The sequence below is a fragment of the Malus sylvestris genome, chromosome 15, assembly GCF_916048215.2.
Source record: "Malus sylvestris chromosome 15, drMalSylv7.2, whole genome shotgun sequence".
NCBI classification, from domain to species: Eukaryota; Viridiplantae; Streptophyta; class Magnoliopsida; order Rosales; family Rosaceae; genus Malus; species Malus sylvestris.
The window spans coordinates 40,168,288-40,182,706 of NC_062274.1; the positions used below are offsets into that span (position 1 = coordinate 40,168,288).

General features: G+C 38.1%; 1 protein-coding gene across 5 annotated transcripts; it reads right to left on the minus strand.

Annotated features, from left to right (window-relative positions):
• Window positions 1-6,597: 6,597 nt before the first annotated feature.
• Window positions 6,598-12,183, minus strand: LOC126603960 (aspartic proteinase Asp1-like). Of its 5 annotated transcripts, none has more exons than XR_007616442.1 (10): window positions 11,717-12,183; window positions 10,728-10,845; window positions 10,411-10,637; window positions 9,875-10,105; window positions 9,625-9,763; window positions 9,345-9,539; window positions 9,171-9,243; window positions 8,704-8,791; window positions 8,373-8,621; window positions 6,598-8,106 (listed from the first exon to the last, which is right to left on the minus strand). XR_007616442.1 is itself a non-coding variant. In XM_050270986.1 (9 exons), the coding sequence occupies exons 1-9, from the start codon at window positions 12,166-12,168 to the stop codon at window positions 8,531-8,533; spliced, it is 1,614 nt and encodes a 537-aa protein (XP_050126943.1). In that variant the 5' UTR covers window positions 12,169-12,183; the 3' UTR covers window positions 8,294-8,530. The 5 variants fall into 5 exon arrangements, 3 of the variants coding, with proteins under 3 accessions (XP_050126943.1, XP_050126944.1, XP_050126945.1); XR_007616441.1 differs by having other exon boundaries at window positions 6,598-8,116; XM_050270986.1 differs by lacking the exon at window positions 6,598-8,106 and having other exon boundaries at window positions 8,294-8,621.
• Window positions 12,184-14,419: the final 2,236 nt, after the last annotated feature.

Sequence of the window (14,419 nt, forward strand, 5' to 3'; positions counted from 1 at the left end):
TGGAAGCCCAATGGTTGCCGAAGATGGCCGGAAAATAGTCTCAAAGTTGACTGGTCCGAGGAAAAACTAGAAAACTCGCCAGAAACTGGGTAAACTTTAAATATTCATAACTTCTTCAATACTCAACGAAATCAAGTGATTCAAAAACGAAAATCATACTTCTCGACGAGACGAAGAGAGTGGTACATTTTTGACGGCCAACTTGCCTTGATTTTGCCCGAAAACGGCTTGAAAGTTGATGTCTTGGTCTCGAGTTAGCCACTTTCGAAGAGAATGGAACCCGAAGTCAGTAAGCCCCCAAAAGGCCTCGTGCTATAGGGAGGGGAGTATGTACATATAAGGCACATCACCCCTTCTTCGTTGGTCAATGTGGGATGTTACAATCTACCCTCCTTAGGGGCCCGACGTCCTCGTCGACACACTCACACAGAACGTCACAGTGGCTCTGATACCATTCTGTCACATCCCAGCTCGTCTCCGCCGTAGCACGATATTGTCTGCTCTGGGCTTACCATTCCCTCACGGTTTTGTTTCTAGGAACTCACATGATAACTTCCCAGTGGGTCACCCATCATGGGAATGCTCTTTGCTCGAACTTGCTTAACTTCAGAGTTCCAATGAAACCCAAAACCAGTGAGTCCTCAAAAGGCCTTGTGCTATAGGGAATGGAGCATGTATATATAAGGCATATCACCCCCTCTCTGTTGGTCGATGTAGGATTTTACATGAACAGTCAACTCATCAAACCTTTTCGAAAGTATTCTTTTATTTTTGGGAGTGAGAAGGTTCTTAACTACTATTGTGGCAGTTATATCATTGTTCATCACAAAGTCTCCAATCATAAGAAGACCATTAAAAGATAAAAAGGATGAGCGCTATATATTATCCTAAGGAGGCACATCTGCATCTTTCGCAACATTCAAATCAAAACAATGGTCAGACGGGCAAACCATTTAAAAAAAAAATGAAAGAAAAAGAAATCAGATAAATTGAAATCTCAGAAGTGCAATAGAGGCAATTTCCATAAGCAGCAACTTTTCGGGCGTGCTTTTTTGATACAATAGATGCCTTTATATAAGAAGAGGCAACACGACTACTTGTTCAAAAATTGAAGAGACATCATTCTTCGAATTTCAAAAGTCGAATTTTCCTGAATGAAGTTCACTGGCATTTCTTGAACGCAATCTCAACTTTTCAGATATCAAGGAAACTATATTAAAATATCTCTAACAAAGTTGAAACACTTTTTACTTTTCCAACTACAACACTGTTGCTGACAAGCGTGAAGTAAATGGACCCAACAACATCACTACCTGTTATTGGGAAGCCCCTTTATATGTCGACCTTCGTCCTCTATGGCAAAGTAGAGCTTCGTTAGTGTCTAACTCTTCTTCCTTACCGAGAATGCATCTTTAACCAAGCCTCTCAAAATACTCAGCTTTCCTCCTCTATGAGAATACCTTTTCAACCCAGTCCGTTTCTAGTTATCTTCTACATTTGGAACTAGACTTTGCGTTGTAGCTTTGTTTTTTGTTCATCTTTTACATTTGAATTTAGACTATGCAATGCAGTGCCTGTTCCTAGTTCTACTTTTACATTTAGATTTAGATTTTCCAATGTAATGTCTGTTTTTTGTTCTACTTTTACATTTGGATGCATACCCTGCAATGCATTGTCTATTTTTGTAGTTCTATTTTCCTATGGGTTGTCTTTAAGTTTCCACGAGATGCAAGCATTGCTTTCCACCAATGCAAACATAATAGAATGTTACAGCTTAATTTTCATGTATTCCATAATTCTGAATATAAGTACATACAATCCTTGTTACATAAAGAAACAATAAAGGAAACAATAAAGGACACAAATATATCCTTCATAAAGCATAACTCTAATATTTACACAATATTTACATTCCCTTTCTCCAAAATATTGACTCATGCCAATACTTCCCCTCAAGTTGGTGCATAGATATTACACATGTCTAACTTGATAAGTGAGTCATCAAAGCTCCTACTACACACGACATGAGTAAGAACATCTGCAAGTTGCTCTTCAGAGTTCACGAATGGTATTGACACAATCTTCTTCTCAAGCCTTTCTTTAATAAAATGTCGATCAACCTCAACATGCTTAGTCTTATCATGTTGTACTGGATTCTCTGCTATTTCTCTTGCTAACTTATTGTCACAATACAATTTTATCGCCTCTTTTTGCTTGAAATTGAGACCCCAAAGCAACTTTCGTAAACAAAGGATCTCACACACTCTATGCACTATGCCTCTGTATTCGGCTTCCACGGAAGACCGTGACACCAACTTCTGTTTCTTACTTTGCCAAGTAACCAAATTACCTCCAATGAATGTAAAATACCCATACGTAGAACGCCTCTTAGTCACATCACTTGCCCAATCGGCATTAGTAAATCCCTCAATCCTCATATGTCCATGATGTTCATACAAAATCCCCTTCCCGGGAGCAGACCTTAAATACGCCAAAATTTGCATAACTGCAGCCATATGATCCACACTTGGTGAGTGCCTAAACTGACTCACCACACACACTGCATAGGCAAAATCCAAACGAGTGTGGGACAAATAAATTAGTCTCCCTACCAGTTTCTGATATCTGCCTTTGTCAACCGGTTTCTGATTTGGATAAATCCCTAAATAATGCTTCTCTACAATAGAAGTGTCCACAGGTTTACATCCAAGCATACCTATCTCCTTCAAATAAGTCCAAAACATATTTACATTGAGACAAGAAAATACCTTTAGACGAATGAGCTACTTCTACTCCAAGGAAATATTTTAAATCTCCCAAATTTTTCATCTCAAATTCGGCGGTAAGACTCTCTTCTAGTTTTACCATCTCTTTCGAATCATCACTTGTTATTATCATGTCATCCCCATAAATGCTTAAGGTAGTCACTTTACCACTTCTCCGTTTTACAAACAACATGTGGTCGAAGTGATTATGGTAATATCCATTCCTTCTCATGACTTGAGTAAATCTACCAAACCATGCACGAGGTGATTGCTTAATAAAGAGACTTTCGCAACCTACACACTCCGGTTTTCCTTCCGGCATTATATCCCGGAGGAAAATCCATATACATTTCTTCTTCCAAATGCCTATGAAGAAAAGCATTTTTTTACATCAAATTGTTTCAGTCGCCAATTTAAATTTGCAGCTAATTAGATAAGAACAAGTACTGTATTCATCTTGGCTACTGGGGAAAAAGTTTCTTGGTAATCAACACCATACGTTTAAGTATAACCTTTTGCTACTAACTTTGCTTTATACCTGTCTATTGATCCGTCGACCTTGTATTTAATTGTAAAGACCTATCTACACCCAACTGATTTTTTTCCCTTTTGGTAGTTCCATTACTTCCCATGTATCATTTTTATGTAGTGCCATCATCTCTTCATCCATTGCAACAACCCCATTTAGGATCCTTCAAGGCCTCGTCAACTCAGGTTGGTACTTGGATTGTTTCCACACTATTCACCCATGCTTGGCATTCAGGCGCAAGGTTTTTGCATGACACATAATTTGCTATTGGATACTTACTTTTCCCTCGGGAGAAAACCTACCAAGAGGAACACCACGATTTTGCCTTGGCGGCAACTTATATATACTTACAACATTATTTGGATTAGTTACATGAGCATTTATAGTACTTACCTTAGGGATATTAGAGAAGACACATTGGATGACACTATCGAGCTAGAAAGAGAGGGTGATGTGGGTTCGGCAGGAGGCAATTCTTCCCTTGATGTACTAAGTTCGGCAATAGCCAGCTGCTGGACTGTTGTAGTTTCCTCGGCAGGACCTTGCCGATAACCTGCACATGTCTCGGCAGGTAGCAGCTGAAGGCCTGTATCAATCTCGGCAGTTTCTTATTGACACTGTTGCCCTATTTTTATCATTTTCATCAACACATGCTCCCCCTGAACTACATATCACATCTTCTGGTATCTCTAACCACCCAAGATCACCCTGGTCACCATTAGTGTTCTCCCCCTGGTGATATGAAGGTGATGGGATCGAAGAATAAAAATACTCTGATTCAGAAAAAGTAACATCCATGGTCACATACATATGTCGAGTTTCAGGATGATAACACTTATACCTTTTCTGTTGGGAGGCAAACCCAACAAAAACACACTGAAGGGCACATGGATCCAGTTTGCAACAATGAATCTTGTGAATATGAAGATACGTTACACATCCAAACACACGAGGAGTAAGGGTATTGATGGATACTACGGGCCGTCAATACTTGAAGAGGTGTACGAAATTCCACAACCCGAGATGGCATACGGTTAATCACATACATGACATAGGTAATGGCATCAGGCCAAAGCCGTTTAGGTATGGACACACGAGCAGTTTCCAAGATATGACGATTGTTTCTCTCAACAACCCCATTTTGTTTCGGAGTATGGGGACAAGTAGTTTCATGGAGAATTCCTTGATCTCGAAGAAAAACGGACAATTCAGAACTAATATATTCACCTCCATCATTAGAATGGAGAATTTTAATAACAGAGGAATATTGTGTTGTGATCATCTGAGAGAAAGACCGAAACACCATACTAACATCACTTTTATTCTTCATCACATATATCCAAGTCATACGGGTACAATCATCAACAAAGGTAACAAACTATTTAATTTTGGAAAAAGTACTAACAGGAGAGGGACCCAAACATCAAAGTGCACAACATCAAATGATAACAATCTTTTATTCATACTAGGAGAAAACGAAACGTGATGACTCTTCACGAGAATACATACTTCACAATGTAAGTCTGATTCTTTTATTTCATGAAATAAATTAGGCAACATACGCCTTAAATAACCAAACGGAGCATGTCCTAACCGACGATGTGATAACCAAACTTATTGCAAATTATTGGTACGGGATGCTCGAACTTCATTAGCTCTGCCAAGAACGACGTCATCCACATAATACAACCCCTTTCTCTTAGTACCAGACCTAATTATCTCCTTGGTCTGAATATCCTAAAGTAAACAAAAGAGTAGATACATAAGTACAACACAATTTAATTGCTCAGTAACTTGAGGAATAGATAACAAATTATGAGGACAACGATGGAACAAGCAAGCAATGATGAAGGGAGAGGGCGGTGTGAGGTCCACGGTACTGGCCCCAATAATCAGTGCAGTGGTTCCATTTGTCATTGCTACACACTTCCGATGAGTCATTGTCATACAAGTAAACAAATTTTTATCAAAAGTCATATGGTCTATCGTACCAGAGTCTAGAATCCAACCTATATGATGTTCAATGTCAAAGGCTAAAAGAACACACCCCATGCTACCTGTATTGAACAATGATTCACTAAGATTAGTCCTAATCAACAATCCTTGACTTGGATGTCCAGGGGTAGGCACGCTTCCTTGGTACTAAGTGCGGCAGTGGCAATGGATGCATGGCTCCCATTTGCTCCATTAGCAGCTCGCTCCTTTGCACGTAACTTTTCTTCAATTTAGGGACTCCATTCTTTTGGAAACAAGTATCCTTAGTATGACGGGTTTGATTGTAGAAAGTACACTTTAAATCATCTTTATTTTGAGGAGTAAAAGGACAAGAAGTTGTAGACGAAGGTGAGACACACAGCTAGCCAGCAGAGAATAGCCGTGACACCATGGCTACGGACAGTGTCAGGATTCCTCCTTGGCTGCCGACACTACTTCCTCCCATCATGGTAGCATGACGTTGGGCTTCATGCCTAACAACAGAAAACACCTCCTCGACAGATGGTAGGGGTTGAGTTCTCAAAATATCACTACGTACCTTATCAAATACGTCATCAAGTCCCGCTAGGAAGGCATAAATCTGGTCCAATTAGATCTCCTCTTGAAGCATCTTCAAGTTAATAACACACTCAATCTTAATCGGTATTCTTTGATCTAGTTCTTGCCATATTGCTTTGAGATCGGCATAGTACACACCAATAGGACGACCTTCCTGACGGAGTCGAAATGACTTTACCTTCAACTCATAAATCTGAGAAATATCAGAACCAGCATAACATGTCTGAGCAACTTCTTCCCATACTTCTTTAGTTGTACGAAGATGGATGAAAAACCTGATGATGGTAGGATCCATGGAATTAATCAACCACCTTTTCACAATTGCATTCCCAGTTTCCCTAGTCTCATACTCAACACTTTCTTCCTAGGGTTCCTTGATACTCCCTGTCACGAACCCTTTCTTATCACGCCTAATGATATGCATCTCCAATATTTTTGACCAAAGAGGATAATTTGATCCATTGAGTCTTATGGTATTCGGTACGTTTGAAGCATCATTATGTATCACTATAAGGCTCACAATTGAATTGTTGGTGGTCGTACGTGAATCACCATCCAACTTCAGCCGTGGGTTTTCTTCGACACTAGCCATCGTGATAGCACACACAAGTAGCAAAGAACACAACAGTAATCTCGGCTTGCTGTAGGATGAAGCGAAGAACAAAAGACTTGCTGTTTTTTTGCACGACAGCAGCAACATGGTGGGAATTTTTTTCTAGGGTTACAACTCAACTCGTATGCCAAATGGAATTTTACAGCTTAATTTTCATGTATTCCATAATTCTGAATGTAAGTACATACAATCCTTATTACATAAGGAAACAATAAAGGACACAAATATATCATTCCTAAAACATGACTCTAATATTTACATTCCCTTTCTCCTAAATATTGATTCACGCCAATAAATTCATATACAAAAGTAAATAGCAAAAAGAGCCTAAAATCCAAAGCACGAATTTCATAGATTTGATCCACTTCATCAATTTCATCCTTGAGCTTCTTCCAAGGCGTCTTCTAAACCTCATTGATACTCAGGCTCAACTTCTGCTAGCCTACCCTTGACAAACTTTGTTCTAGAAATTCTTTCTGGCAGCTCATGTGCGACCACTCCTTTTCGAACTCCATCACTACCATCCACTTCACAATCTCATGAAGGCCGTTGATGGTTCTAAAAGGAATCGTGTCAATCACAATGTTATGGTCGCTGATCGATTGATTTGTTGGGCTCTGGTGCTACTCGCCATCACTAATGACCGCTTCTTCATTGGAGAGAAAAATGGGAGATATGGGAGGAGAGAAGGACAAGAGAGAGTGAAGAGAGAGATAAAAGAAAGCCAGGAAAGAAGAGAGTATATAAGGAAGAGAGAGAGAGAGAGAGAGAGAGAGAGAGGGGCAAATGGAAGGAAAATAATAAATTGAAACGAGAGAAGGATAAAATAATTACTTTTTCACTAACCTAACCCATGTGGCATGCTTCATTGACCTATGTATAATTATTATAATTTTTTTTATTATTATGTCCAAAATAAAGTTGGACAATTTTTATATCGCTAAATTATTAAAAATTATATTGACCTTTGGCTAAATAACCTTTATTATAGAGTAGTGTTATCCACACACCATTTTTACTTCTCGCACCTCTCTCAATTTTTAACCGTTAGATCAAATGAATTAAAGAAGATCAATAGGCAAAAATTAACAAGGATGTGTGAGAGGTAGAAATGAGTGTGAATAGCACTATCCTCATTACAATGCCACCGTTACTGTTGGTTGAAAACGTAAAACTCCATCTCGTATGATCCTTGTACTTATAAATACGGGATCAGAATGTGAAAGTTTGAGAAGAAGGTTCATATGCCAAAGAGTTGGCTGCAACAGCTGCAACAATTGAGCTTAGAAACTTGGTTGAACAAGTAACCAAGCCCCTTTATCAAATGCTGCTGCTAAGGAGGTTCAGTGCCGATCATATTGTCAGAGATCTACTTCATATGATTTCAAGAGAAATAGCTTAAATGGTCCTCGAGGCCAGGAAGGGCCAGATGTAGTTTTAGCTGCCCAAGAGATGCTTCTCTACGGAAAAAGAAGCGTCTGAGACAGATCAGACAACATGATTTACAGAAGAATGTTGGACAAAGTAAAACAACGTCGAGTTGATTTGGACAACGAGCTGACAAACATGAAATCGAGAAATTCTGGAGATGTATCACTTGACATAATGGCTGGCGGTTCAGATGTTATGTTCAAAGACGATGAAATCTGCAAAAACCTGAATGAGATGAGATGAGATAGGTACATTACAAGATTTAAACCAGCATCCTTCTCAAATCCAGGAAGAGCTTTGGAAACGATAGCAGACGAGATGCACCTTTCTTGTAACTCAAGATTCATGCAACTAGTTGTCAGTGGAGATGGATCAGGGGTGTAGCTATACATGAATAGAATCTATATAACGGATATCTGTATTATCGGGTACAAGGGCTACATCATGTAACTTTGTAGGCTCTACGACATACAAAACTAACCTCTCTTTTTCTTCTCTGCTGGAGTAACAGACAAAATAACTGTTGTAAAACTCCTAGGAGCATATAAGTTGTATGTATCGGCTACATGAACTTGTACAAAGCTATTTCCCTTTCTACGCTGTCAGTCTCTGGACTTGAAGCCTTCACTGTGTACCACCTTATTGATCGAAAGCAGGACAATGCTGTTCCAGGATACCCAAATTGGCTACAAAAGGCTGATAAATACCGTCACAAAGTTCACGATCCACTCTGAAAAAAGAGTTTTCCAATGAGAAAACCCTCACCACATACATTAAATGAAAAACAAATTTATTAAACAACAGGTCACGACTTTGAAAGTCTTTTGCAATTTGTAGGAGCCCATCCAATTCTCTGGTTCTCGTTATCATATATCACCATTTTATCTTGCATAGTAATATCTGTAAATAGGAAACAAAAGATAAGATGTTGAACGCAGAACAAAAAGAAAAGGCCAAATTGCACCAATACTCCGTGCAGTTTACTCAGATTTTCCAATTCGTCCCTATAGTATGTTTTGTTAATTTTTCATCTTTGGGGTTTCGTTTCAATTTCACTTTAGTCCAATCTGTCAACAAAATGGAAGGACTTTTGCCTCATTTGACGGATTGAACATACGGTGGCGGCAAAATGAAACTACAAGGACAAAAATGCAACAAAAGAAACCACATGGATGAAAGTGGAAAAATCCAAATAAACTAAAGGGACTAATAGTAAAATTCAGCAAAAAAAAAAAAAAAAAAAAAGACAGAAGGTATTTGTTTTGTTAGTATTAGCTACCTCCAATGATATTCATACTTCCCAGTCCCACTTCAGTGCCATTCAAAATCCCCAAGCATACATTGCCATGTTTCTGATGACGAAGAAATTGTTAAATGTTCCATTTCAAGTAATTTTTTCTCAATTACTAAGCGAAAGAAAAAAAAAAAAACAAAAGGAAAATAGGGTGCTCACTGTAACTATAAGATAAGCATCGGGGGATAACTGCAGCTGAACATTCTTAGCTTTGGTAAAGCTCAGTGCCAAGGGCTTGAAAAAGTTCTTTGCGTCGCCAACAGATTTGAAAGGTTTGCTACCTTTCCAGCAAATTGGGAGGGATTGATCCTCAGTTGCATACTTCAGAGGCTTCCCATTTAAATCATTTCGCACCTGATTGCATGAATTGATGGTTAGTTTTATGTAAGTCATTAACAAGTAACTAAACTAAGAACGGTCTCCTTTGTTTCTTTCTCACCAGATTAATGAGTGCCTTGTAAGCTTGTGAATTGAAATAAGTGTAAGAGCTCCCACTATCAAAAACCATGTTAAGGCCCTTTACACCGGTAGACTTTCCATTAAAGACAAGTTCCGCTGGTCCAGATGAGTAGTGATCTCTATGAAATTGGCAAAGATGGATTATACACAAATTGAAATGGTATGTGATCATTCAAAAGAACGACTAATCCTATATGAGAAGGTAAATAGGATTTACTAAGAGCACTCACTGGAATGAATTGTGCAACATTGGTGTCCACATGACTCCAGAAGAAGGGACAAGATCATCCCCAAAGAAAAGAAATCCTCCGCCTTGCCCACTTAGACAGTGACCCACAACATTTCGCGTTAAACCTAGGTGACTTAGTTGTGATACAATGCTGGCCTTTCCATTAGCAAGGCCAATGACTCCTGAGGTGGCAGGTGTGTTTAAACCATTAATTTTTTGATCATATCCACACCTACGGACAACAGGAAAAGAAACAGATTATAAGACCTTAACTCAGAAATACATAAGGTGCCAGTATAGTAGCAAGTAATTGACTTAACATGTTATAGGCATTCAATTTCAACCTTGACACATTAGATTTATTTATTTGGGCATTTCAACACCAAACAACCTGAAGTTTATAAATGGGATACGTAACGAAATTTCAAAATTAAAATATATAAAGGAAAAAACATGATCATAACCAGAAGAAAATGTTCAGTATAAAAATTCTATAATAATGCTAATTGTTTTACAAATCAAGCACTGAATACGCACCCAAAGGCCAAACGAGGAATGAGTCGAGAGCCATTGGTGAATTTCAAGGGGAAGTAGTCATTGACCAGCACACCGAGAGATGACCCGTGATCAGCATATTCGACCTCATAGTCGCATTGATCATCTGGGGTCTTGCATGGGTAGCTTGCTGGAGAGTGGAATGCAACACAAAGAGGGTGTCCACATCCCAGAAGATTGTTGCTGGGTTTATAAAGATGCTCACGGGGCTGCAAATGCGCGCACATACACACAAACGCATGGTGAGAACAGTCATTAGAATGTTAGTCTCACGGTTTCAGTATCCAATAAAGTTTTACCTTGGTACAACCAGTACAAGGAGCATCACATTGGACCCAGGTAAGGTCACTGCCAGTATCAATATCGAGGTCGAAACGCTTGGCTGGGTGGCCTATGGTGATGGACACAGAGTAGTAACTGTGGAGTGAAAAGTACAATCAAATCTTGAAACCGTTCACACGCATCAAAAAAAAAAAAAAAAAAAAACAGATAAAAATGGAGGCAAAAGAAAACACAGAAAACCAATTCATGGCATCCAAGTCCAACAAATCTTACCCTAAGAGATTACTGTAAAGCATTAAATTAGGGAATTGTAATTGGCACTCCAAAAATCTCATTTTGCACTTCAAACTTTCTATAATAAGAAAGAAAAATACACTTGTAAGGAGTGTAGAATGAGATTTCTCGAGTCCTATTAACAGTTCCATTAATTGAACTTTTTTGAACAAAAGATACATGCAGGATGCAATAAGTGGAAGTAATAAAAGAGATTGAAAATTTTTAGTACAAAATTAGATAAAGAAAAGAAAATGAAAAGGGGTTGGCAAATTTTCACCTTTTCTGCAATGATAACTTTAACTTTTGAGTGAGAGAGAAAGTTCAGGCAACAAAAACAACAAGTCAGAAATTGGTGAAAAGGGCATTCAAAGGACAAGAAGAGAGACTGAGTCAAAATATGAATCAGTAGATTATGCCAACGGCTCATCAAACCAAGAAAAACCCAAAAAAAACCCAATATCCAAATGGATAACATATATCCAAGAACTTGTAAGGATTTGAAAAATACAGAGTTAATAACCTACTTGGTGAATATATGAAGGATTAACCATTAATCCGAATTAATCAACCCCAACAACCAATAAGAGAAATTGAACCAACAAAACCAAGACAACCCCACTAAAAATCTGATAAATGCAATGAATTAAATAACTAAAAAAGCTTAAAAGGAGCAAGATTTGAAAGCCTAACAAGAAACAAACCAAACGAGGGTGCGAAAAACAAATCATACCCAAGAGGATAAACGTTTCCGTGAAGGGGAAATACAGCGGAAGAACCAAATTTCTGCAACTGGGCCGACTTTCTATAGGTTGGGGACTGATTGGCTGCCGAGAAAACACATGGAATAGTTGCGGACAGAACCAGAAGGAAGAAGGCCGTCAATGGGAGCAGTCTGTTGGTTTTCTTCTCAGCACCCATCAGAATCTGTCCTCTTTCTCTTCCAATCGGTGGGTTACGATCAAAATTCCAGAAAAGGGTTCGAAGGTTTTGGATCAGAGAAACGCAGGAATTCAAGAAAAAAGGAAATGGCCCTTGAGAGCTTCGAGTCTCAGGTCTACAAGTCTTAAAGTCTACTGGCGTGTCAGCGTTGGAAATCGGGTGTTTGGAAGTTTCCGAGAGAGCGAGAGAGAGAAACACCCGCGTCGAAAACGCGGTAGATGCGAAAATGTCCAAGTTACCCATTACATGTTAATGTGACTCGTAGTTTCCGAAGGGCAAATTGGTCATTGAATTTTTTTTTGGTCAATATCCGAAGACTGTTAGTTTTTTTATGAGTTTCGACTCCATACCAAGTTGAAGGCGGAGATCCTAACCACGACGGGAAAATTCAACCTGTCTTTCCCTTTGTTTTAAGTTGTCATTTGATATTTTAGTCTTTTAGTTATGATATTGATGGAAAAAAAAAGGATAGGTCAGTGGGTATAACAGCTCTATATTAGATTCATTTACCTGTTGTCTGTTGATTTTCAGTTTGAGAATTGTTAGTAGCTGTTTAAAAGGTCATCAATATTTCTTTTTCTTTTTTTTTGTCTCTAGTGGATCGTGACTTTCTTACTGTGTTTTTATTTTAAATGTTGTTGAAAGTAATACTATTTAGACACAAACTGATTACATGGTTGATAATCTCGATAATATAGGTGAGTCTTACTTGTATTAGAGAATATTTCAACAATGTGATTAATTTTGTGTCTAAATAGCAGTATTTCTATGTAAAATATGGTTAAAAGTTGAAAGAGTCTTTAGATGAGACTTAAGGCAAGAGATTTAGACGTTTATTTCCCTTGATGTAGTCCCACTTTATAGTTCTAAAAGATTACTTAAATCAAAAGTTGGGTGAGGTTCTATATTAAGAAAAAGTGCACATTTTTTCTTCGGTTGTGTTGTTTTATGAACCAATTAAAATGTAGTGGTTAGAAAGTTTTGTAATTGCACCAAATGCCATGCCAATGAAACTTTCCTAGTTTTGCAACGGATCAGTAAAAAGGCTCCCATCCATTTTTCCCTTTTGCAAGGAGAGCAACACATAGTTAGTTTATCACTACGTAACGTTCCAATTTAATAATACATTGTCATATGGAACAAAAAATTTGCACATAACAATGCATTATTGGACAAAAAACGCTAAATGACGAAAGACCTATTTCATGCAAATCATTTTCATTCTTATCATACATGGCACACTATATCGGGCCATTTTGTATTGTAGGTAAAGACCAAATAATAAGTTTGACCTAAAACTAAAAGACCCAACAAAATAGGCGATTCCTGTCACGTCCCGATCCCAAAATACATCCAGGATCAACACGTGATGTTACCAAATACCCATATCACTCACGTACCCCGCCTCCGGGATATGGACAATGCACAACTCAAGATTCGAATTTCATGATAATTTTTCCTTATACTTTATGGCTGCATCTAACCTCCTCGTTAGACTGCTTACATACCCTCAAAAGGGATCAAGCCATTCGTAGTTCACTTTCGCTATAACTCGGCATATAACACAGTCTGTTCACGCCAAAATGCATAACATTCCTCAATCAAACATTTGGACTTGAAGAGCATGAATTATTCGATTCAAACTACATAACAACCAACATGACAATCAAGGTTTCTATTTCATCCATCATATAAATCATTATGTTTCACATAATACCGTAATTCATAGTATATAACATATCAAAGAACCAATGAAACACAATATTATTCTCAATTCACAATGATCACTAATCTAATCGTATTAATAACAATCATATTCAACATCCTTCCACAATCATCTCAAGTAACCCATTCCATGATATCAAGGAGGCACGATATTAACATTTAATTATGTTAATATCAATCAGATCACACCTCAATGCACAAAATTAATAAAGGACTTCTATATAATTCATTGCCTGGATTTCAAGTAATAACTTGATAATTCTAATTTATATTCACAAGATCTATTGTGCTTAATTCCCATTCACTCGAATCCAGGGTACAAGTCTAACTTATGGAAATGAGCAAGAGTAGGAATTCCGGACCACTCAATGGAATCCAAATCACATCGGGTTCCGGATCACTTAACGAAACCAAAATTATCAATAGGTTGCTCGCATGTAAAATTAGTGTCATCGATCACAATTCATAAACATCAAGTATAGAATCATGTTTTATGAAATTATAATCAAGTCATTGACAACTTCGAAGAAGTCACCCAGACATCCAACTACTTTTCTAATTCAAAGCACAAGATTCTCAAAATCCATCGTTCATATGTACATTAAAAACTAGGGCTAGAGGGACGCAGTTCGGCTGAAGCCTACATCTTTGAAGCCATCTCAATTCAAATTCAATAAATCCCAAGGTGAGTACGATCCCGGACCTTCACTCAACGGAATCGCGAAATAGGAGGGATTCCGGACCATTTCTCAATGGAATCCAAGTGGAT